At 53.6% G+C, this 23,821-nt stretch overlaps 8 protein-coding genes across 8 annotated transcripts; 5 read left to right on the top strand and 3 right to left on the bottom strand.

The window, feature by feature from the left end:
• Nucleotides 1-456: 456 nt before the first annotated feature.
• J4E79_004794 (uncharacterized protein) lies at nt 457-852 on the top strand (the record flags this gene model as incomplete). Its single annotated transcript, XM_049353676.1, has 1 exon — nt 457-852. One exon carries the CDS (start codon nt 457-459, stop codon nt 850-852), a length of 396 nt encoding a protein of 131 aa, XP_049212124.1.
• A 44-nt stretch (nt 853-896) lies between these two features.
• On the top strand, nt 897-1,415 carry J4E79_004795 (uncharacterized protein; the record flags this gene model as incomplete). Its single annotated transcript, XM_049353677.1, has 1 exon — nt 897-1,415. One exon carries the CDS (start codon nt 897-899, stop codon nt 1,413-1,415), a length of 519 nt encoding a protein of 172 aa, XP_049212125.1.
• Nucleotides 1,416-1,530: 115 nt separating this feature from the next.
• Nucleotides 1,531-2,123, bottom strand: J4E79_004796 (uncharacterized protein; the record flags this gene model as incomplete). Its single annotated transcript, XM_049353678.1, has 2 exons — nt 1,531-1,947; nt 2,016-2,123. The coding sequence occupies 2 exons, from the start codon at nt 2,121-2,123 to the stop codon at nt 1,531-1,533; spliced, it is 525 nt and encodes a 174-aa protein (XP_049212126.1).
• Nucleotides 2,124-2,658: 535 nt separating this feature from the next.
• On the bottom strand, nt 2,659-4,905 carry J4E79_004797 (uncharacterized protein; the record flags this gene model as incomplete). Its single annotated transcript, XM_049353679.1, has 3 exons — nt 2,659-3,006; nt 3,053-4,655; nt 4,703-4,905. 3 exons carry the CDS (start codon nt 4,903-4,905, stop codon nt 2,659-2,661), a joined length of 2,154 nt encoding a protein of 717 aa, XP_049212127.1.
• A 333-nt stretch (nt 4,906-5,238) lies between these two features.
• J4E79_004798 (uncharacterized protein) lies at nt 5,239-6,066 on the top strand (the record flags this gene model as incomplete). Its single annotated transcript, XM_049353680.1, has 3 exons — nt 5,239-5,774; nt 5,828-5,932; nt 5,982-6,066. The coding sequence occupies 3 exons, from the start codon at nt 5,239-5,241 to the stop codon at nt 6,064-6,066; spliced, it is 726 nt and encodes a 241-aa protein (XP_049212128.1).
• Nucleotides 6,067-6,191: 125 nt separating this feature from the next.
• Nucleotides 6,192-6,521, bottom strand: J4E79_004799 (uncharacterized protein; the record flags this gene model as incomplete). The annotated part of the gene is made up of 1 exon (XM_049353681.1): nt 6,192-6,521. The coding sequence occupies one exon, from the start codon at nt 6,519-6,521 to the stop codon at nt 6,192-6,194; it is 330 nt and encodes a 109-aa protein (XP_049212129.1).
• Nucleotides 6,522-10,909: 4,388 nt separating this feature from the next.
• J4E79_004800 (uncharacterized protein) lies at nt 10,910-12,337 on the top strand (the record flags this gene model as incomplete). The annotated part of the gene is made up of 2 exons (XM_049353682.1): nt 10,910-11,516; nt 11,565-12,337. 2 exons carry the CDS (start codon nt 10,910-10,912, stop codon nt 12,335-12,337), a joined length of 1,380 nt encoding a protein of 459 aa, XP_049212130.1.
• Nucleotides 12,338-12,821: 484 nt separating this feature from the next.
• On the top strand, nt 12,822-13,955 carry J4E79_004801 (uncharacterized protein; the record flags this gene model as incomplete). The annotated part of the gene is made up of 2 exons (XM_049353683.1): nt 12,822-13,401; nt 13,453-13,955. The coding sequence occupies 2 exons, from the start codon at nt 12,822-12,824 to the stop codon at nt 13,953-13,955; spliced, it is 1,083 nt and encodes a 360-aa protein (XP_049212131.1).
• Between the last annotated feature and the right edge of the window lie 9,866 nt (nt 13,956-23,821).

The raw sequence follows: 23,821 nt of genomic DNA on the forward strand, positions 1-23,821 counted from the left end.
AAACATAAGTAAAGGCTACATATGAAAATGGAACAAGTGCAAATGAAAGTAAATTTGTTATTGACTTGTGGTGTCGCTATGTATCTCATGCCAAGAAGTCTATCGACATCGGCACACCGACAGCTTGTGACTATCGCACTTCCATCACTTCCAGCCGTCGGAGCAAACACCGAAACAGAACACCAGAACTTCGGCCTTGCATCACCGAGACCGGCCTACCTCATCCCGTCACCATCTCGCGTCGAGGCAACCTGTCATTCTTACCCCACCGGCATACCGCATCCGGCACTCCCGATCCCCGCATCCCGCAATCCAGATTCTAGCTCACATCCTCTGCGGCGTCACGGCGTCTGTTTAACCCCTCATTCAACCGAACCGCCGACACAACGCCCCCTGCCTTTGCCAACCACTGTCGCGAATCGTATATAACACGTTGCCTCCTCCCGGCCGCCGAAAATGGCCCCTCCCAAGCGCGCTTTGTTCTCTCTAAACCTCGATACCGACGCCGACCACGTGTACCAGAAAGTCGAAGACCACAGCAAGGACGGTACAGATAGAGCTAAAGTCATTGAAAGCAAAGGGCCGACACACGGACATACGGATCTGAGCTACGTGACGAAACCGTTTGAGAAGACAGTCAATCGCGCGGTCAACGAGGTCATTGAAGGAAGCGGACGGAAAGTACATTCCGCAGAGGGTCACGTATCGTATTCGACAAACAGAACGGACCGACGAAGTGGCGGAACAAGAAATCAGGACGACGAAGAAGAACGCGATCGAAGCCGTTTGAACGTTGTCAGCAAGACGAAGAGAAGGAACATCGAGAAGAAGTACGATACTTCTGAACTTTGATACTTCCCTACACCCACGCAACGCGTACTATATCAGCACCCACCATGTCATCAGACCAGCAACCCCTCCGCATAGCCATTGGCTGCGACGACGCAGGCGTCTCGTACAAGAAAGCCATCATCAAAGACCTCGAAGCCGACTCGCGCATCGCCTCCGTGACCGACGTTGGCGTACCTGAAAACAGCGACAAGACCGCGTACCCACACATCGCCGTCGATGCCGCCAAGCTCGTCGCAGAAGGCAAAGCAGACCGCGCTGTTCTCATCTGCGGTACTGGTCTTGGTGTTGCCATTTCTGCGAACAAGGTGCCCGGCATTAGGGCTGTAACGGCACATGACTCTTTCTCGGTGGAGCGCGCCATCTTGTCGAATGATGCACAAGTGCTTTGCATGGGTGAGCGAGTTATTGGCATTGAACTTGCGAGGCGGTTGGTGAAGGAGTGGGTTGGATACCGGTTTGACAAGGGCAGTGCGAGTGCGAAGAAGGTACAGGCTATCATGGATTATGAGAAGCAGAACTACGCGGGGTTGGTCAAGGATCAAGCCGACGCGAAGGGCTGTTAGGGTATTCATGGATAGTTCATTTTTTGTTGTAGAATATCATTGTTGATGTCACGCTCGATGTTATGATCTTCTTATGTAAGGCGACTTATCTTGGGCTACAGCCTTCGTGCGCTTGCTAATGGTCCGGCGTACCAAACTCCCAAATATCCTTCTCATACCCCTCTGTCAGGTCCTTATCCTGCCCATACTTCTCCTGCCACATCGTGAAGCCTCCCTGAAGCACATAGACCTTTTGCTTCTTGACCTGTGTCCCGCTAGGTCCTTTCTCCCCTTCTTCCTTATCAACCGCTCCACTCTGTTCCTCAACCTCGCCCTTTGATTCCACCTTCGAGGCCGGATCCAATCTCTCCTTCTCTCTCAGATATCTCAATGCCGCACTGGGACCCCGTTGCTGCGATAACGCGCAGTGGAAGATGACGACTTCCTTGTCTTGTAGTGTGCGGATCAGCTCGGGAGTTTTGTAATCGAGTTGCGACGAAGGGACCCAGGTTGAGCCTTTGATGTGACCGCCGACGTGATCGCTGTCTCGTACCTAGATCGAGGGCGCATGGTCAGTCTTGTATATATCAGGGAAAGGTTCGTGTAGGAGTGTTTTCTCACGTCGATGACTGCAGTGTTTTCAGGCAGCGATTTGCCGGAGGATTTGAAGTCGCTGGCGAGAGACTCGCGAGTCACGAATTCGAGATCCGAAAGGGATATCGTCGACATTGTGCGGGCGGATGTGTGAGGTAATCGGCGGAGGAGAAATGCTCGTGCTTGGATCGCAGCAGGATGCTGATGGCACGATCTCGCTGCGCGGAGAAACTTGAGAGAATGCAGCGTGGAAGTTGTAAAGGAGCGGACGATTGTCAAGGGCGGGACGTGTACCCGAGTTGCAGAGCGTAGAATGCGTGAAAGTGAGTTGGAGGGGTGGTGGGGTACGCGTGGGGAGCTACGTCGCGTAGACACGTGTGTGCTCCACCCAATGGCCAGCTGCAAGTGACATGCTTGGTTATGATGGCATACGCTCTAGACCTCCATGTGGTTTTGCCGTAGCACGTCAAAAGCTTGGAAATGTCGTGATATCGTCCGGGCATGTACAGGCGCACACTTTGACCATTGCAGTGCAGATAACAACAGTTTGTATTAATACAAGACGCGAGATGAATAACCGCTATCGCTATCAGAACCAATCGTGACTATGCTACATGCCAAAGAAAACGCCGAACCACCCAACAGTCATCCTGTGGTCTTATCTCAGAGCTTAATCGTGCTTCGCGCCTCCAAAGTTGCCGTTACCCATGCCGCCCAGTAAGCCATCTTTCTCTCCCAGCTGGAAGTACGCGCCGGTATTTCCAAACCTTCTCTTCCGCCTGCTGTTGCCGAATAGTGTCGCGGCAGTGAAGAAACCGACGAACATGCCGAGCGAGATGAAGGGATGGTTGTTGATAAAGTGACGAGTGGAGAGGTACATGCCAGTAATGCGACCAGTGGTAGATTTGGCGGCAATCTTGGGCGGGTTCGAGGTAACCATCTTGATAGTTTCCAGGATTGCGGCGCGAGAGAGGCGGATAGGTTCGCCGGATACGGTGCTATCCCAGTAGCGACGGTTCTATACGTGTTAGCAAGATACGTGTGAGCGAACCCGAGTGACTTACATCTTCATCATTGATGATGACGCTCTCGCCGTCCTTGACATCGACACCGTATGTGGTCCGGATCCAGCGTTCCCAGAAGATACCGTCAACCCATGCGAATGCGACTTGAGTGCGCTGGATATCATCCATGTTGATTCGGATGGATTTCGCATCTCTGAGTGCTCGCTGGTTATCCTTGTCCTCGGCTTCTTCAATGCGCAGTTGCTTCGCGTCGCGAAGCTCCTGTCGCTCAAGCTGGTAGGCAGTGTCCTGCTTGTCAATCCACTCAAGAGCCGCGCTCTTCAACTCACGCTTAGAGAGGATGAACTCGTCGGAACGGTCGCGGTTCAGTATACCAAGAACAACAAACTTGCCATCCATGATCTCGCGGGCATTGGTAGATGTCATCTCTGGGACGATGGGCAACCAAACAGATTTCATCCAGGTGAGGACCTTCTTGACGTCGCGCATTTCGAATGGTGTCCTGGGTGGGTAGTACGTAGGCTTTCCGTCTCTTGAGACCATTAATCTTGGCCAAGTGGAAATCTTGAAGCGGTCAAAGAGCTCCTTGTCATTTGTCTTGACCAACTTTGCGCGGCCTACAAGGCTGAGAGGAAGCCGCTCGAGTGCCTGAAAGTCTTCCGAGGTGGTTGCGTGGTCGTAGAAATAGGTGAAGATGACTTCTTCCGTCTCCTCCATCTTCTTGAACTCTTCAGCGTTCACATCAGGCACGCCAGAACCGATCGCCGAGGCCTTCTCCGCGTAGTCAAGCAGATCACCAAGTCCACGGAGACCTCCATACTCAATGCGCTCGCCACCTTGAAAGAAGAGCATAGTCGGGTAGCCTCGAACACGGGCCTCCTTGCACAACTTCCTCTCCACATCGCAGTCAACCTCACCAATGTTGAGCTTGCCCTTCATCTGTCGCGCAAGGTTCGCCCATGTCGGCGCAAGAGCCTGGCAGTGGTGGCACCATGGCGCGTAGAACTTGACAAACCAGGGATCGCGTGTATTTGTAACGAGCTTCTCGAACGTCTCGGCGGTAAGGTGCTCGACGATGCCGGACGGGTTCGCATTCGAGGTGGGCTCAATCTTTGCAGGCGCAGCCTTGGTCGTTTGCGAAGCTGAAGGTGTGGCGCCGGCGGCTAGGTTGGTGGCTGGGCTCGCTGCCTTCTTGTCTTGGGCTTCCGACTTCTTCTCTTCCTTGACAGCCTCCTCCGTTTCCGGGCCAGTTTCTACAGATGTTGCGCCAACTTTGGGGAGCTTGGGACCTCCCTCCTTGCGTGTACCCGGTCGGAGAGTCTCCAGAAGTCGCTCTACCCAGGAACTCATGCCCTTCATGTCCTTGGAGCCTGTCTCTCTTTCCATCTCTTTGCCGTCCTGAAAGTAGATCATGGACGGATAGCTCTGGATGTTGTGCTTCTTGCAGATATCGGCGTATGCGACGCAGTCGACCTTGGCAAACTTGAAGTCATAGTATCGGGTGAAGGAATTCAGGGAATCGCCTTCGGGCTCGTCTTTTGAGAGAAAGGGTTTCGAGGTGTAGTAGAATTCGTAGATGGTCTGGTAGGTGGGCTTGAAGTGCATGCAATGGCTGCAGTAGGGCGAGAAGAACTCTACTATCCTGCGGAATGTCAGTATACCGTGATTGATCTACAGCTGTCTCCATACCAGTTGCCTTTGCTGATCTCGGTGTCTATGGTGGCAGGCCCAAGTTCTATCATGGGCGGCACCGTCTCGCCGTTGAATATTGTGTCTGGCGTCTTGTCGTCCCAGTCATCCTTCTTGGCGGTCGCCTGGGCACTCGACGTGTCGGCCGCAAGTGTGGAAGCAAACGTCGCCAGCGACAGGAGGGAATATAATATGGAGCGCATCGCGGCGATGGCTGAGGGGCGGGCTGCTCGTGTGAGGCAGCGGTCCGCACGCGAGGGGACAAGGAAGTTGTTGCGTATCGGGGGCGCGATTGGTAGGGATTGTAGGAATTACAGCGAGCCTGTGTATCACGCAGGCGTGGCGGAGGGGACGTCGCGCGTGAATGAGGGTAATCGTGTCTCCAGGGCGCATTGTCCCTGAGCCATGGGACGCTTACTAGCCAGGGCCCGCCGCTCCGGCTGCATATCGCTTGGCGGGCGCATCTTCGTCCTGACGGCATCACCACTGCGAAGCACCAATTGCGCCCCCGCCCCACCTCGCACACTCCCGCCAACATGAGGGCAGCTGCACGTCTCCTCGCCAGCGTCAAGCCCGGCCAGTTCCTCGAGGCCGGCACACCCACGGGTCTCACAGGCCTGCTCACCCACCCGTCGCCGCGCTCCACCCTCCTCTACCACTACCACTCCACCCTCGACAAGCTGAAGAAGATTCCCGAATCCTCTGTATACCGCCAATCGACCGAGGCCCTCACTAAGCACCGCCTAGCCGTCATCGAGCAGGCTACGCCAGCAGGATGGGATGAGTGGCAGCAAAAGGTCGCGCAGCAAGTCAGCCAGGACCCGACAAGATATCAGGCCATCGACACAACAGGCGGACAGACCATTATACTCCCAACCCAGCACGAGGTCGATGAGCGGTCAAAGGCTGCTGAGTGGGACGGTGAGGCCGTCGAGACCTTCCCCGAGGGCATTCGGTCCTCGAAAGAGCGCTTGCCCCATGCCAAGAAGATGAAGGGCGATGTCAACTACACGCCCGAGCGGGCAGTCGCCGATGTCAAGTTCGACCCTGAGCCGCAATACACTGCCGAAGCGTATGTCATACATGAGCCGTAGTCAATAATGTATCCGTGGCTAACATGTACAGCATCTCGGAACTTGAGAGCAGAATTGGCGCAGGATTGATTGAAGAAGTCATCCAGGTTGCTGAGGGCGAACATAAGCTTGTGGACGTCATGGTCGAGGCCAAGGTGTAAGTAGACTTCTTCCTGACTACTCATACCACAGCTAACCCGCCACAGTTGGGAGCCACTCGAGGAGCCGGCGCCAGAAGGCCAATGGTCTTACTTCGAGCGTATGACACACACAAAGACCCAGAAGCCATAGAGCCGCGTGTTTCGACCAAGGACATAGATAGTAGAAGAAGAAACATCACATTTTGTAGATGAAGTTACAACCACCTTCTACACGAGACATGTACATGTGTTTCCGCCCGTGACCCATGCTTTCAATCAAGCCCCGTCTCCCTCTCCATCCGCTTTCTCCTTCAAAGCCTCTGTCCTCAATTGGTTTCGTTTCACCAAAATCCTCAAAGTGTTCTGCTTTTCGATGTCCGCCATCTGCTCCCAATTTGCGATGCGCGACAATGTGCCATCCTTGTTCACTACCAGAGGGCCCAGATGATCCAGCTTGACCGCTTGCCCACCGACGTTGATCTGCGTGGTACCCTCGTCAGCCGTAGGTGCCGGAAGAGGTAGTGGGGTTTTGTTGGATTCTTGCGACGTCTGATCCTGAGGATCCTGTGGAGTAGGGGGATTTGCTGAGTTGGTGGAGTCTGACATCGCGCGTACTTGTAGGTGGGGAACGTGGATGCAGTAGTTTTGTGGACGGCGGAACGCAGTTGTGTGGGCACGTAAAGCTTGTGCTAGAGCTCTTGTTGTTCTCATGGAGTGTTTTGATCTTCGGGAGACAAAGTCGAGAGTGCGTTTATTAGTACAGCCGTTGGGTGTTGCGATGATTGGAGAAGCTACATTCGTCAATTCTAGAAACCTCTAAACATTGAAAAATAATCACGTATTGCACACATCACTGGAAATCACATGAAAACACCATGAGAATATAGTGTAAGTTATCGAGTATCATAACACACTCATACAAACATGATCGCAACCTCCGAAGTGCCAGTTTCCCGTTGTCTGGATTTTCACGTATTTCGCATGCCCGGGCAGGAAGACCTCTGCAACGCACTTTTGCGGTGCGGCTCACCACAACATTTATGGCTCGTAGTAGCCGGCTCACTACTACAGCTACAGGAAGCAATGCGACGAACTTCAAGTCGCACACTGCAGCAAAGACAATTGTCGGCATCTTGCTACAGACGGCTACACAAGGTGAGCCAGCCGGCCAACTTCATCAAGGCGCACAAAACCTGTGACATTAGATTGGACACAATCGGATCGATGGCACACATTGTCCAGAATTTTCGAGCGATACAAACGAGCAAGATGCAGGCCACCACTGCGTATATGTATGCTCAAGCCTACCTAGGTTGTCGCATCCTACCATGCCTGCCTACTAGAGCAAGCGCCACCAAGCATGTACGTCTCCGCAATCGATCCAGTTTTTTCGATATCAGCTGTACCTAAATACATATGTATCCCTATATCCCAACCTTACATTCTTTTGTTCGATGAAATGTTGAGCATCGAGTGCACCAAAGGTGGTACCTGGGTACCGTGGCGCTCCACAGCAAGGCAGGCAATGCCTCTGGTACACAAGGGCCTGCAACGTGACCATCAGGATTCAGGAATTTCTCCTACCACGCCCAAACTCCGAAGCACATCAAATTATGGCTCTGAGAGCCATGTTTCTCAAATCGCTCATGCACGGTAATGATGAGAGAAAGAGATGGGATCAGTACCTAGATACCGCCACTGGAGTCGCGCCTACCAAACTCACAATGTCTGCAATTACAGCATTGCCGTAGCGCCAGCAGACATACCACGATGATTACAACGCTGTGTTTCAGTGGGCATCCTCGCCTTGTTGCGAACCAGCCTGCGCCTTGCTCCTGGCTTCGCATCGAGTCATATGCGCGTCGAAGCCAAGCGCAGCTACGCTTCGGAACTGCACTTCCGCCTACGCAAAGTCGGCGGACAGTCCCAAGTTCATCCGGTCAAGGACCCTGGTTCCATGACTTGTATGATACGCTATCTTGACGTCGGAAGCCTGTCCCAGCGCCTCACCGGTCTTTCTCTCGGCGGCGTGACCTCACAAGACAGGAGGTTGAAACTCATCGAGTGCATGACGGTCAAGCCACGGCGGGTCAGAGCCTGCTGCACGACATAGACATCCCGCCTGTATGTCGCTGGTCTTGCCGTCTTGGGAATCACTGCAGCGCGTCAAGCGGACAGCCCACTTTGATGCCCACCTTCGGGTATCATCCACACCCAGATTCGGGAGCGCAACCGCAAGTGGGACTGGAGCTTATTCCAACTTCCACGATGCAGAGCGTGTGGGCAGTGTGCGCATTCCAGGAGCATTGCGCGTTCAGGGAGCGCAGATGCGGCCACCTAGCACGCCTAGGGGTGCCGTCGAAACCCTGAGAGCGATTGAGCGCACGGTGTCGCATCGGATGGCATGGCGCAAGCTGCAAGAATTGCTGGCATGCCGGGAGTTTGATACACAAGAGCGATGTGGGATAGCGCACAACACGTGGGGGGGTTGGCGCATCTGCATCTAACGGCACTCTGGCAAGCCACGACGCCCGTCTAAGCTCAACTACAAAGCATCGCGCCATCGGTCTCTGTGACAGCATGCCGCTTGCCGAGGAAAATTTCTCTTCCATCACCTTGCACTCTAAAGCCTCGGCAAATTCTTCCGCAAAAGGTTGCGTTGTACTTTGCCAAGCATGCAACGTCAAGATCGGATGCTCTCAAGCGACGGTCACGGCAAGACTTTGTGCACACAATCTCTTGACAACATATTGCGCGTTCGAAAAGAGGCAGATAGATGCAGGATATGCACGGCAGCACAAGAGCGGACTAGGGCAGAGGGTGCGCAGTTATGAAGGAGTTGAGCTGGCAGGCATTGGATGCGTGTCACTTTTGGTGCTGTAATCGAGTCAGCAGCAGCACGCGGTATGCCGCATTGAGCGTCCTTCACCGTCAGCTTCGAGGCCGAGCGGCATCGTGATAGAAGACGCTAGCGGCGTTCCAAGTCGCGATACGTAAGCTGAGTGGACGAGAGGCATTCAACAATATTCGCCTTGGGCGATCGCGGCCAACAAGACGTCGCGCATTGCTGTCGTCTCTGGAGCTGCAGCGTGTGTTGTTTCGATTTGAATGCCCGGCGCCTCGACCTTCCAGCGCATCCATTCCGCAGAGCTGTTTCAAGACGTGAGGTTTCATTCGAGGGTCGCACAGCCGAAGGATCTGGCGAGCCGAAGATTTGGCGGACGCCGTTGCAATCTGCCGTCAAGGGATCCCAGCTGCGCGCTAGCTGCTTGCGGGTAGCCATACGTCACGCTCACGAAACTTTTCACCTCACGCTCGGCGCCTGCCAACGGCCACTGGCCCAGCGCTCCCGCCAGCGACGGCTCGGAGAGAGCTGAGAGACATGGAGCAGAGGGTTGCGACCACGGGACGCGCTGGCAGAGCTGCGCGGAAACATTTCTGGGGCTTGGAGCTCGTCGGGTGCGCTTGGTTTCATGGACGGATATAACACCCCAGCAAGCCACAGCCGCCAACGCGACGTGAAGCTCGGCCTTTGTCGGGTCGATGCTCGGATGAGTTGCTTGCTCGCGCTCGCTGGCCTTACCGATCCGGTGGCTCTGACAAGTCACGCAGACTAAGGCGCGCCGACAGTACGTACGAGCAACTGGGAGGTACCATGGGAATGGGGGTTCTGGAAAGTGAAACCGCCCAAGACGGTGCGGGCGATGGTGGAATGAGGCTCTTGCCCTTATCGATTGCCGCGCCGTGGCGTGGTTGAAACTCCTGGGCCATGGTAATGGACGAGGTCGGGGGACATACGGGAGGGCTATGATACGCATCGATACACGCACCCAGCTTCGGAGGTGGGCACGACTCAAGGGCCCCGGCCAGCGCGTAGACTAGGAATCTAAGGCATCTGTGCATGTGCATGCAATTGGGTCCTGGCCCGTTAGCCCACGAACGGCTGTCGTCATTGGTAATAGTTTTTTCCAACGGGCGGCGCATACGCGCTCCAATGCAGTGCACACAATACGAACATCTCACGTATGCGAAAAGTCATCAGTCTCGGTCATCACGTGCCGCGTCCGAGTCCCTAGTCCCTAGGCGTAGTCGGGGTCTCGAGATGGTCCTGCATCTCTCCCACTGTCCTCACCTACTATTCCCGCCCTAAGTCTGTAACGTCGCTGCACAGGCACCCCGACGCGCTTGCCGCGACAGACCTTGTTCAGAAATCTCTTGCGCGTCCGACGCCTCCCCTGCCTCCTCACAGTATCTGCCACCCACATTATTCTTGACAAGCCATATCTGCTCGCTATCAACGTCCGGCAAGCTCCGGCATTCAGCAGCGCGGAAACAGGAATTACGCGGTGCGGAAGACGGGCACTTCTCGCAGCAGAACTCGCATATTTTTTTCGCCGACCGCTATCTCTACCCCGAGCCACCTTCTCCCCTCCCCCAAAGCTCCCCAACAGCCCTCACTCCTGTCGTGGGTCTACCGTACCTGTCTCGTGCTTACAGCTCTCCACTTGGTCTATCCGCAATCAATCGGCTGAGGCTGAAGGGTGTGTGGGCCGCCGATCTGCAGCAGGTCCCTTGTCCCTTCGCGTGAATTGCCGCGCGAGCCAGGCAAACCACCGACGCAACTTTCTTGCTAGTCCAGCTACGAGAAACCCATCGTCGCCGGTAAACTCTTCCATTCCACATCGCCGCCCCTCTTACCCATCACCTCGTCGTCTCACCCACTGCGGGCTCCCCAATTCCACCTCACCCGTGGAGTACCCGCCGACGCGTATCGACTGGCCATCTCAGTCCCCCACACGGCTCCACCTGTAAAGCTTCTTCGTGGCCCATTGTTCCTCCATCCCGACGTCCGTCTAACGGCCCTCGTGGTGTGCTTAGCCAGCCTTGCACACGTTACTCCGCCCTAAGCTCCGTCGAATGGTCCCTTCACGACTAACAATTGGTCGCGCCTTTCCCATCACTTCACTCACCCTCGACCCACCAATAACTTCACTATGGATTCCACAGACCGCTTCCGTCAGCCTGGCCTCAATAGCTACCCATCAATAGGCCAGCAGCAGTACAATGGCAACAACAACCAGCTGCCCACCCTGCCGCCTCTACAGAGCGCCAGCCAGTACGCGCCCATGTACAGCCACAATAGCAACCCTCACACGCCCCAGCCGCCGCACACGCCTGTGACCTCGGCCGCCAATGGCAGTTCTACCATGCCTCCGCTGCAGCACCCGCCGCTGCGACCCCTCCAGCCCACGCCGAGTTCGTACATGCCCATGTCGTCGGCTTATTCGCAGGCGCCTATGCTGTCCACAGCATCTGCGCATACCAACGGCCACCAGCTCGGCGGCCCTCCTGGCATGGGACTGGGACACACGTCCATGTACGCCCACCCTCCCGTACTCCCCAACCAGGAGCCCGAACCCGTTCACGTCGTCGGTCAGCAAGGTCGTCGCGGAGTCTTGCCCACGCACCCCGGTAGGCCCGCACCCGCTGCAGGCAAGACTCCCACAACTGCCACCAAGAATGCCGAGGGCAAATACGAGTGTCCTCACTGCAACAAGACGTACCTGCACCTGAAGCATCTCAAGCGTCATCTGTTGCGCCGTAAGTTTAGCCTCCACATAACCGCGCTCCGCTTCTAACATTACACAGACACCGGCGAGCGGCCCTACCAATGCCATCTCTGCAAGGACACTTTTAGCAGAAGCGACATCCTGAAGCGTCACTTCCAAAAGTGCTCAATACGAAGGGGTAACCCAACCGGCGCGAACCACCTCCAGCACGCGCAACAACATCTGCAGAAGAACAGGCAGCCCAGCGGCGCGGACCAGAACTCGTACCTCAACCACATTGGCGCGAATTCCATGTCTTACGCAGATGCTGGTGGCTACACCATGGGCTTGCCTCAGATGCCGGCGATGGGCGGCAATGGCTTCAACGACAGCCTACCTTCGCTTGCCAACCATCACCAGTCCATGTCGGCGCGCACATCTCGCTCTAACAGCTTGATGCGCCCCAGCAGTGGAGTAGAGGACAGCGCGCATCGTAGGAGCATGTCGGCCATGGACTTCGCGAACAACAGGATGAACTTCAACGACTACCGGCCCGACGGTCTCGCCAATGGCTACGCGCAACAGCAGCAGCAACAGCAGACTCAGCCTGCAGCCAACGGATCCGACCCCAACTCCCATTACAACAACTATGACCACGCCTCCACCAACGGTTCGATGGCACAGAATGGCATGACCGTTAAGAGTGAGGCCGCGGACCCAGCTTCGTACGGAGGAGCATCGACCCTGCCCAACGTGGACGGCATGACCAACGGCCAGGATGGCTCACTTTGGCGAAACGGATCGTTCAACGGCGATATGAATAATTCCAGTACGGCAGGTGGCCCAACCTTTCAAAAATCGGCCCAGTTCTGACCGGAACTTTTAGACCTCAGATGATACACCACATGATACTTTGTTTGGACTATACTCGCATGTTCCCAGTTTGGCCGACTCTTCCCCGATGCTTGACAACTGGTTTATTGGCCAATACACGTCTGATCCTCTGCACAACCTGGCACAATCGCTTTTCAACTTTTGCTTTCCGAATGCGTCTTTACTTTCAAATCAACAATCAGACGAGGCGTACGCTCACGAAAGGCTGAAGACTATCTTGACTGGAGACAACGTAAAGGATTTCCTACACCAATACAGACACTATCAATCACACTGGCCTTTGATACACGTTGCAACATTTGATCCGTTTTCCGCCAACCCTGGGCTTGTTCTGGCGATGTGCTGTGTTGGCGCCGTGTATTCTGATCGAATGCGCCCTTCGGATGTCCGATGGCTGATGGATCGTGTGCGAGAGAGCATGCTGAAATCTAGTCATGTTCACGAACTGGCGCAGGCGCACCAGATGGCTGATTTGAACCATCAGCTGACTGCGACTACCGAGGAGATACAAGCACTAGTCCTCCTTCACTCTCAGTTCCTATGGCACGGGTCCCAGCAACAACGTCAACAAGTGCGAGATGAGGTGCGGACAGTGGTCAACATTACACGTTGTGCGGCACTATTCCAACCTCTTCCTCAGGACAATCCGAATGCGAGCGCGTTGCACCAATCTGGACCAATAACAGGTGCAGAGGTGGACTTGTGGAACTGGAACTCTTGGATTGAGAATGAAAAGCGAACTCGATTGGCGGCATACATTTATCTTATCGATGCTTCTTCCACCATATTCTTCAACACACAGCCCAGGTTCGACGCCAAGAGCATCACAGTCCCTCTGCCGGCCGATGATGCAGCCTGGGAAGCGAAGACTTCTGAAGAATGCGCCAGTGCTCTGGGTCTGAGAGGATCGTCAGCGCAGATGAGCAACGAATCGGGAAGCAGACGCGCAAAACAACTAGCCTTGTGCGAGGCGTTGTGTGTACTCAACGGAGCCTGTCCAGGAAAATTTCCTGAGCGGGCTACTAATGTCTTTGGAAAATTCAGTAAGTTTTCTCTGTCTGGGGTCAACTACAGCCCTCTAACGTCGTCTCCAGTTCTCATTCACGCGATTCATGCGCAAATCTACAACATCCAGCATCAGCTGCTTCAGCGAGTGTCTTCAAGCGGTACAAGCACACCCCGATCGCAAGGCGATAGTCCTGCCACACCACCAAATGGCGTCAATGAGCAAATCCAAAATAAGCTCCGTTCGACGGTCGGCGCGCTTTCGCTATGGAAGGCTTGCTGGGACAAGGACCTTGCTATCCAGTTCACACAGAACCAGCGTCGACGTGGATTCTGCCGAGACGGCATCCACTTTTACTTCCTAGCTCAAGCGTTCTTGCGGCAGTCTCGACCAGACGACTGGGCCGCTCCTGCGGATGTTCGGTGCCGGCATGTGTTCAATCTCCTGAAACAGATCAGACATTACGTTGCATCAGACTCCGCCCAGAAAGGCATCGAGATCGGCTCCATGGTTGCTATCGCTGACGACTACGCCATCGCCGACTTGACGCTAAACATGAAACGTCTTTTCACGCCTCTCGACGAAATCTGAGCGCCACCACTTTTGCTCATTCCTACTCCATTGCCAGAAACGGTCCTCAAGCATCATCAGGATCAATCCAAACTCCATGTACATGCGACAGTACAGCTCCACAACAAAGTATCATCACTTTATCATCGAGATCTACATCACTCTACCATCGAAACCATTAGACTCATTAAAATTTCAGCAAACTCGCCCAGCACGAGTCGAACTCAGCTGGGCGATGCATTCTCATCGGAGTTCCCGGAGCCAGCCTTGCGGCCAACCGGCATGCAAGGCGTCACGAATCACACACGGCGGTATTCACGATTTCTTTTCCCATCATCAAAAAAAGCATTAGACACATCACCTCACCAATTGCATCTGCCAGGGGCAACGGACCATTCATCAATTACGCACGGCGGCAGTACAAGGCAGAATTTCATGGGATTATCGGCTGAACTTCCTCCGGGAAGTGCAACGCAGATTAGACTGTGCGGGTTATGTTTGGCTTCAGTGTATATGTTTACTTGCTTTTTGGACCACACTCGGTTCACTGCGTCATTCACTGCATTTCAAGGTGTTATCATTCTCCGGAGAAGCATAGATTTAGAAAACAGGGTGTGTATGTGTACCCAAAGCTGCCTGTATGCAGAAAAGTCGTCAATGAAATACGTTTGCTCCACATTGGGTCGTGCCGTACACGTGCATTTGGTGTGAAGGAAAAGTGGGTTGGTCTCAAACTGACATGCTGACCTAGTTAGGTATCCACCGAACTACCCTCGCTCCTGCTGCCTGTCTGTCAGCGTGGCGTGGGTCGGCCCTTCCTGCACGCGTGCCTCGGAATGTGCTCCGCTGCAAGCCAGGGAATGCATACGCTATACTGATATCATCCGGTTAGAACTTAGTACGATGGGACCTGGGGAGACCCTTTCGAAACGTTCACGTGCCGCCCATCAACTCTTCTCATCTTACCCCGGCGTGCGACTTCAGCAACGTGCGCAACGAGAGGAGCCTTATGACTTTGTCGCGTGCGGCAATCAAAAAGCTGGATTACTCAACCACGATCAGCTCATGGCGCATGCGCAATGAAGCAGCGGATGCAGGCCAACTTCCTCTTCTTGCACTTCGTCGGCGGCGTGCAGCATTGATGTCGCATGATCAGAAGTCAAGGTAGTATGTTTACTGGGACATTTGGACTGACCCAGAAGCCAATAAAGGGTTACCTGTTGGCAGTCGACCGTCCTAAGGTTGTTTGCCACACGATGCTGGTAGACTGAGAATCTCTATTCGCGATGTCGAGAAGCAGCTGGAGGATTCAGCTTCTTCGTACTGGAGGCCAGCCTTGGTCTACTGGTACATCCGGCGCTTACATGTCGATTAGCCTACATTGGACTACAGACGAAGTTACACTATCTCATGTATCTGTAGCAGACTGACGCAATGTATTCGTCGTACATCTGCAGGTGTTTATTGCCGGGAGAAGTCAGCTATCCAATTGGATTCGCATGATAAGAGTCACGTGGATTTGCGCCTATCGGGAGGATGAGCTGTAATAGAGGCAGCCTTGCTTTCCTCCTGCGACATACTTTCGACAGCCTCCTTCTTCGCGGTTCTTCTTGAGCTGAAAACAGTCCAGGAATCCTTCCAAACATATCGGCGCAAGGGCGCGAGTCGAGCGACGCATCCAGTTTTGTTTTGCTTCACGCGCCCTTTTCGGCTGCTTGTCGCGAAATTCCCTCGGCCATGGACTTATCTCCCACAGTAGACGAGCGTCGCAGTTCTTTTGACAACGGAGAAAAGACTCCCAGCAACTGTAGCACGTTCTGCGATCGATGTGTGGAAATGTGCTCGAAGATGGAAAAATGCCTTGCTAATGAGGAGGAGAAAGAGGCGGCTCGGCTTGCATGGAAAGACTCGTGCCTTCGCTTCGAGTGGCCAGAGTATCAAGAATACGACTCTTTCAAGCTTGACAGTAGCTCTGAAGAAATGAAAGCTTCTGCCTGCGGAATCTGCCGAGCAATTGAAATAGCAATCTCTGGGAAGATTGGAGAATGGACACGGGAAATGGAGTCACCCATATTCGAATGGTCTCGATCTTTGGGCTCCTTCGTTTTTGATTGCAGCACCCGAAAGTTTGGCACTAGTTTGACCATTCTGGCGTCGTCTTTTGTTGAGAGCTACCCCCCACTGTCTGATCTAGAACGGGTCAGAGACTGGACAGAAGACTGCTCAGCTTTCCACAATCGTTGCACCTTTAGGCAGCAAGAAACATTGCAGGGTCTAAGGGTGATCGACTGTATCCAGAGAATTGTTGTTCTGGCGCCTGGGAAATGTGACTATGTTGCATTGTCCTATGTTTGGGGCAAAGCCGGCAACATGCCGCTGCAAGAGGCCTACGATCTGAAGGCAAAACTACCCGCTACAATCGAGGACAGTATCACTACAACCCTGGTTCTTGGCTACCAATACCTTTGGGTGGACAAATACGTACGGACTACATACCCTTCTTCACAATTTCTTGACTGATCATCATTTCAGCGTGTGCAACAACATGACTCCAGGGACAAACACATACAAATCCAACAACTGGACCTCATATATTCTTCTGCTCAAATCACCCTCATCGGAGCGGCTGGCGAAGATTGCACGTATGGATTACCTGGTGTAGGGCGGAAACGTATCTTCCCTGATATATCCATTGACCTCGTCCCCGTGACTTTGGGATTCGAATTGGAAGCCTCTTCAGTCGCCTCACGAATTGAATATTCCACATGGTCTACTCGCGCATGGTGACTCCAGTGCTTCATAGAGCCCAAAGATATTTCACAAAGGCTAACGTGACGTCAGGACTCTTCAAGAAGGATACCTTTCTCGAAGAAGACTGTATTTCACAGATTACGAAATTTTGTTCGTTTGTAATGAGTCTACGGAAAACGAATTCATCTCAAGTGGCCGCGAGGCGTCCGTCAACAACCTCAAGTTCACCTTTCCCACATCTAACCAAAAAAGCGCTTCTGCGTTGAGCAAGGGGATAGGTTTACTGGAAAAGTACTCTGCTCGTAGTCTCAGTTTCCAGTCCGACGCGCTGAATGCAGTGCTTGGCATATTTAATTCCCTCCGGGATTGAGGCCTGCAAATGTTTGTTATATCTTAGCAACGCTCTGCACAGTTACATAAGCGTTGACATATTCTGGTATGCTAGTGCATCAGATTTCTCGAGAGTTTCTAGATAAATGTAAGATGCCATATAAATACGACATTTTCTACTGCGCACTATTGGTATGTGTGAATGTAGTTTAGACATGTCTTGATACGCGACGCATGCATATCCAATCGAAGGTAAAGTAGATTGCGTAGGTGAGTGTTAACTTGGAGATGGCCAGCATTAAGCCTCACTCCACGAGATTGGATAGTAGTGAAAGAGCGCACATGTATAGGTATCATGTCGCTCTTGTCACGATCAACATATCAGATCACTGTTCACATAAGTCACCTAATGTGTCTTTTGTTCTTTCTGCTGTATGTTTCTTCGGCAAAAGAGACTCCCTCGTCTTCCGAGTAAAGCTTTCGCGCTATTAGATATGCCTTGATACAAGCACGTCACTACTAAAGGCTGACCATCGCATCTAAGCCTGCTACATTTCCTTTATCTTGATGGGCCAACAGGGTGGTCTGATAGAGACATATGAATAAAGTCGAAACATAATAGGTAATCCATCTCGTCTAGACCTAACTGAGTCACATTCGAACATGGCTGAGAAGGTGGACCAATTGTGGATCAATCTGACAGGACCTTGCGAGGGTAGAGGCTGGTATATCATATAACGATTCGGCCAGGGAAAGAGCGTTGTGAAGGGATGCCACATGAGAAGTAAAAGATGAGAGCGACTCGTATTGGGTCAATAGCGTTTACGTGGGTGCATCATAAACTTACTATACATCATCTAAAGGTCTCTAAAGCGGGCAGGTCAGGATTGAGACGGTTGTAAAATCAAGAGATGGCGTGGAGGAAGATTCTCTACTTGAATGGGAGACACTTTTGGAGATCTGGATATTGTGTAGGCGTTGGTTGCTAGGCAGCGACAAGCGTTCTGCTCCGGAAGAGCAGCGTGAGACCGGTTCCATAGCGTATGTTCAACATGGTACAGTAACAGCTCCACGATACTGCTAGATTGCCGAGAGTACTCGACCGTTGAAACAATGCCTCATCTCGGATGCGAAGATGCAGAGACTCTCGTGAAGAAGAGAGCGAGCTCAACCCCTTCTCACGCTTCAGCGCGATCTCGTGACCTTGTCCCAAAGCAGATCGAGGAGCAACGCAACCCTTTGCCCGTTTCCATCAAAATCGCAGGGGCAACACGGAGACCCCGAATCTGAGGCTCCATGTACCCTTCCCTGGACCAGCGCACGACTGCGGCAGCCGTTGGTCGATCGGTAACTCAACGACACTATACTTGCAGCAGCAGCATTCATCGGTATGATGTGTTCTTTTCGGGGCTTGCATCGAGCGGAGTGGCTGGGGCGCTTGATATGACTATCTTTGTATATTCTCCCTTCCGACCCTGCATGCATGTCGTGAAAGCAGCGCCAGTGGTGCATCTCACGACAGCCACTAGTTGGTTTTGGACTCAACACTAGTCTCAGGAGCTGGCCGCCTCCTCACCCATCCTTTCCCCTGGGACGATAGGAAAAGCAGCAAGAATCATCCGATCAGCACACCTCGAAGCTTCCATGGTACGAGAAACAGGATTATTGCGGTCATGCTATAGGATACTTCACCCGTGACTGCGTGCCTGAAGATGTGCCGAGAACATGTGTCCACCCATAATTTTAACGATGGAAATCCTGACCGATCCAGTAATCCTGAGGGTTGAGTACCCGAGTACTAGTCCCGCTGGGCATGATTGTCGTGGAAGCCGCCAGTAGATCGGACACGAATATGTGTATGACGAGATCCTGCGTATGCTCTTGGTGGATAATATGACAGCAACTGCGGAGCCGAACGACGGAGCTGGTTGCACGATGGGGCTGATCTTCTCAGGACTGACTTGAAGAAGCTGCCACCTCGAAGAAGTTGAGGGTTCATGAACAGAGGTCTAAGACCAAATGCCCATATACACCAATCCTTCTCATTACCCTCAGCATGTCAATAGATAGTTCATTGTCGCGTTGACGAAGAACTAGCTCGCAGCGCGCTGGTCATCAGATCATGCAGCTCATCGACGTCAGCCCAGGGTACTAGAAAATGCCTCCGAGCCACATCTCCAGTTGCTGTCCTATTGCTTTTTTTTCCCGACGATGCAATGTCGAAGGCGAACCAACTGAACGGGGAAAAAGATTACGACGACTTGCTTCATGGGCATGCCCGATGCCAGCTGTCGTGACCAGCTGACACAAGTCACAGAAAACATGCAGCATCCAGGGGCAGAAACCCATCCAGGTCAGGCTCGATCGTTGTGAGCAACAATCACTGGACGCCATAGTTATCTAACGACGTCTTCGTGATTTGAGCACTGGCCAAGAGCCATATTAGCCGCATCGGAGATATTTGAAGACTGGCACATTGTTAGAGACAGAATCAGGAGCTCGTTCGAAGCGGGGTTGGCGCCGTGGAATCAATACGGCATTCAAATGTCGCGCGACTGTGGCGTTGTTGACTACCCGTCCCCGGATTATGGATTACAGAATTTTGACATTTCGGTGGACAGACGGCGTATCTTGTGACGATGCTCGTGTTGTGTCCCGCCGAAGAGACGCCTTGGGCTTAGACATGGAATCACAAAGTCGTCTATGGCTAGCCCTTCCGCACAACAAACGGCTTTGACCGGTGGCATCCTAATACGGTAAGATAGAAGCCGTACCCGTCCACAGCCGTACCGTTTGCTTCCACAGCATCCGCACAGACCAATCGTTCGTGGACTGTCCGTGGTCTCATTGAAATTCGGCAGCTTCGTCGTACGAGTTGATCTCGGAAACTGCCCGAAACTGTCGCTCGAAGGCTGTGTGCATACCGTGCGCATGCATATGGGACGAGTGTGGCTATTTTGCGCTAGACGGTCGATAATGGCGCTGAGTTTCGTTGATGAAATCTTCAAACGTGAGATCTGGGCGGCTGCACGTCAGGGTCGGAGAATAACTCGCGCTTGTCGTGCGTCCGCACTGGCCCAAAGGGCTGAGTCCAACGCCGTCCAAGGGAACCACAACCACTCGACGACCATGTCTCTGTCAAAGAACTTGAGCATAAATAGCCAGGCTAACCACATATTGCGCATGCGCCGATTGGTAGGCCGCCATTTCGTTGTTGTGGTAGTAGTTCGCGCGGATGCCATCGGCCGCGCCGTACAACGCCAACAGCTCGCTACCAGGCCGTGCAAGTGCTCGAAGAGGCAAGTCGAATGTCGAAAGGATTTCAACCACTGATTAAAAAGATTCCATTAGCATCGGTCAACTGATGAAATCAGGGAGATTACCAAGTGTCGTGTTCGCTGCAATTAATGATCACTGTCGGGCAACCGCCATTGAAGACATTGCTTGAGAAGACATGGGTTTACTACTCATCGGTTCCTTAGCCAGCTTGTATTGACGCGTTAGCTGAGTCAGGAGCATCGCTGGAGTGTCCCTGTGTGAATCGGAGCTTGGCGCAAATTCGTGCAGCTTCAGTAGTTCCACTGGATTCGTTGTGCGAGTCCTTTGAGGGCAGACCACCGCTCGCACACATGCGCTAATTGCCGTTCATTACGTGAACGCCCGTTATAGCCTCATATGTTCGGGGACAAGCTGTATGTGTATGAGGGCTACCGAGAGCCTGCTGAAACTGTGCCAGCCTATTCTGACATCCTTTGAGCGTGAAATAGATGATCCTGCATGCGCAAGAATCGCAGTGAAGTGTACGCAAGCTTGCAGTAGCTCCATCGGTATAATCCAGAGAAAGACGGCCAGTGCTTGATCTTTGTCGGTAGCTTGCATTGTACACGTCCTTGTTGAATTTAGAACCACTCTCAGCGCGGTCGGCACGATTCCAGTGGGGCGTAGGCTTTGCCCGATAGCCGGAAAGCTGGAATAGGGTGACTAGTCCAATGGAAATGGTCTGCAAGTACCTTGGACAATCGGTAAAGAAGTGTGAGGATAGGAACCCTCTTCAACGTTGACGGCCCGTACCGCAAATGGCAGTCGATTCTGTTGTCAAGCGCTGGGTCACATCAATGCTTCTTCGACGATCAGTTGATCAGAACACCCGAGATAAGCAGTCCTCGTGTAACATATCATACGCAATAGTCGGCAGACAGCTGCTGCAACAGCCTGACGATCATGCAGCCTCAGTCCACTTCGAGTCGACTGAGACAGCACAGAAAGGTCTGCAACGATTCCTGATCTTCCCGATAGTACATTTGAGGCGGCTGCGGGTCGCCATGGTTTTATCGATTACGAGGACTGCTTGACAGCCGACCATCGCCGTCACGGGGGGTGCGGGAGGCTGCAGCCCATTGTGCCTCAACAGCAGACGCCCTGCAGGATAGTCGAGTGCTTCGTGACCTCAAGATTGGATGCACCGCTGTATCAAGCGGCGATCCCCTGGGTTTGCTCAGCCACCATCTACATCTACACTTCAACGGCTGTTGTGCATGGGTGCAGTGAGATGTCATGGCCGGTGCCGAAAGCACCAGGGGCTACGCGCGCAAAATGTGGTAGGACGAGTAGAATGTAAGCGGAAATCCTGGTCTGGCAATTTGCATTAGAGACGCGTCAGATGATAGTCCCGGCGAAGAAGTCGAGGGAGTGCGCCCGGAGTCTCATCTTAGCCCTGCAGCAAGCCTGATGGCCTGCCTCGTTCGCTAGTAGAGGCTGATGGCGTGGCAGTGATTGGATCAGCGTGGCAGTGAAGTATCCATTGAGAGGTAAGTACTGTATTGCGAAGAGACGAGTGCTCGTGATGCGTCAGCCTTAGGCGCTCCGTGGTCGACCGCAACGTGCGCGACACATGGAGACAGCGAGGTTTGGGACTGGCATGTCACCATGGTCGTGTGAACGATCGCTGAAGCCAGCAGAAAAACCACGAAGACGACGATATTGGCGCAGTGCTGGGTGCGCGATATCGCGATGGCAGGGACTTGGGAGGTTTGGGGGCGTGCCAGCTTCACGGAGGGAGCGGCCAAGACACGCTAGAGCCCAAAGCGGAAAGGTGAGGATACAAGCGGAGGAGGAATACCCGGGAGAAGCTGCACGTCACCGGGCGCTCCTTCCCAACCCCCTGCCACGCCCATCCCTCCTTCCTCCGTGGGCCATCTATCACGTATCGCCTCATCTTCCATCTGTACAAGGGAGGCACCGCGGGCCCGCCGCTTCTCGCTTTCCTCACCGTTCGTCGCCTAACCTGAGACCCTGGACTCGAAATGCCGCTCGCCGCGCCCATATCGTCGCTTGACAGCAGCCGCCGAGCAAAGGCGACCTCCTGCGGCCCACGCCGTCCATGACTGGCTGTGCCCTCTTTCGGAGCGTTGCGCATCTACCGTTGTGTCGGGTCACAGTATGCTTGGGGCAGATGAAAGCCCGGATCATGGCGCTGATAGTGCTCTAACCCAAACCTCGAGGCGATGCAACATCTGCGCATCACTCGCTGGCAGTGGCGCCTGTATGTGGATGCTTTCCCTCGTCCACCTCAGTCACGTCAAACCGTTCCCCCGCGGGGCCAAGTAGTGCCGTCGCTTTCGTCTCTGTGACAGGTAACGGCTTCGAGCCCAACCCTCTTGTCCTCTAGTTCCCTCTTTCACTGTCCATCTGCGGGACGACCTGTCGTCTGCCAACGGTTGTCGGCCCGCGGCGCTGCTAGCTACGCCTGGTCTTGGCCCGTTCGCCATCTGCCGCTGACTGGACGCCGCCCGTGACTGATAGTCTAATCTAGTACAGCCGTAGCAAGAGCAAACCATGATCATCTGTTCGCTTCAAGGGTTATTCCGGGCGGCTGATCGAGATGAAACATCGACGACCCGCCAGTCCGGTCATTTAGCTGCCGTGTCGAGTCGGCCCCCATTTCGAGAGTGGTGTTGTGGTCCATGTTCCTGCGTTGCTGCACGGGACTGTGATGTCTTTGCCGGGCGCGCCAATCGATGTGTGGCATGGGGGTGGGCCCTGGCCCCGCGAGGTAGCAAAAGCCCATTCTTCCGTGCAAGGAATGCGAAGCTCAGCGACTCTTCGAAAGACGTAATCCTGGGCACCAAGGCAAATCACTTCTCCCTGACATCGGAGATATACAGGCTCCCCATTTGGGAAAGGCTCGCCGCTGCAGCTTGCCAATGCTACCGTGGTGCTAGAAAATGGCCAGGTCTGAGCAATACGGATCATATGCATTGGGGCTGAATCTTGATCCAGCATGCTAAGCATGCTTCGAAGCTATTCTCACTTGGTAGGCATTCTCCTTTGAGCCAACAAGTCCGTCACCACCCTAGTCCGTCTCTACTCTGTATCGAGCTGTAGCGCTTCTTGCCTGTCAACTGTACTTCAACCATCCACTTTCTGCAAGCTCACTCCCATTCGACAGCCGCTCGTATCCTTGAGCCCTCCCACTTCTTCCATTGCTTGCCGTTAGTCCCTTCCCTGGACCCACTATTCCCAACAGTCTACTCCAGGTCATTGTTCTGAGACCATAAGCCGGTACCCTACCAGCCTCGAAGATCACGGGGGTTTTGAACCCTGGCAACCTTGTGCAACGGTCTGAGAGCAAGAGTTCAAATTTTAATAGAGGGCACGGTGCATATATGCTTCGGCCCCTTCACCATACGGACCCTTGGTATACCGAACCTGGCTCACATCTGTCACAATACGTCAACGGCACTATCACTGTCGATTCTGGTCTCTGTCACAACATCTCATTGCAGTGCATGCAGTAAATCTGTTCC

The sequence above is a fragment of the Alternaria viburni genome (genome assembly GCF_023758015.1).
Source record: "Alternaria viburni strain BMP 2772 chromosome Unknown scaffold_8, whole genome shotgun sequence".
NCBI classification, from domain to species: Eukaryota; Fungi; Ascomycota; class Dothideomycetes; order Pleosporales; family Pleosporaceae; genus Alternaria; species Alternaria viburni.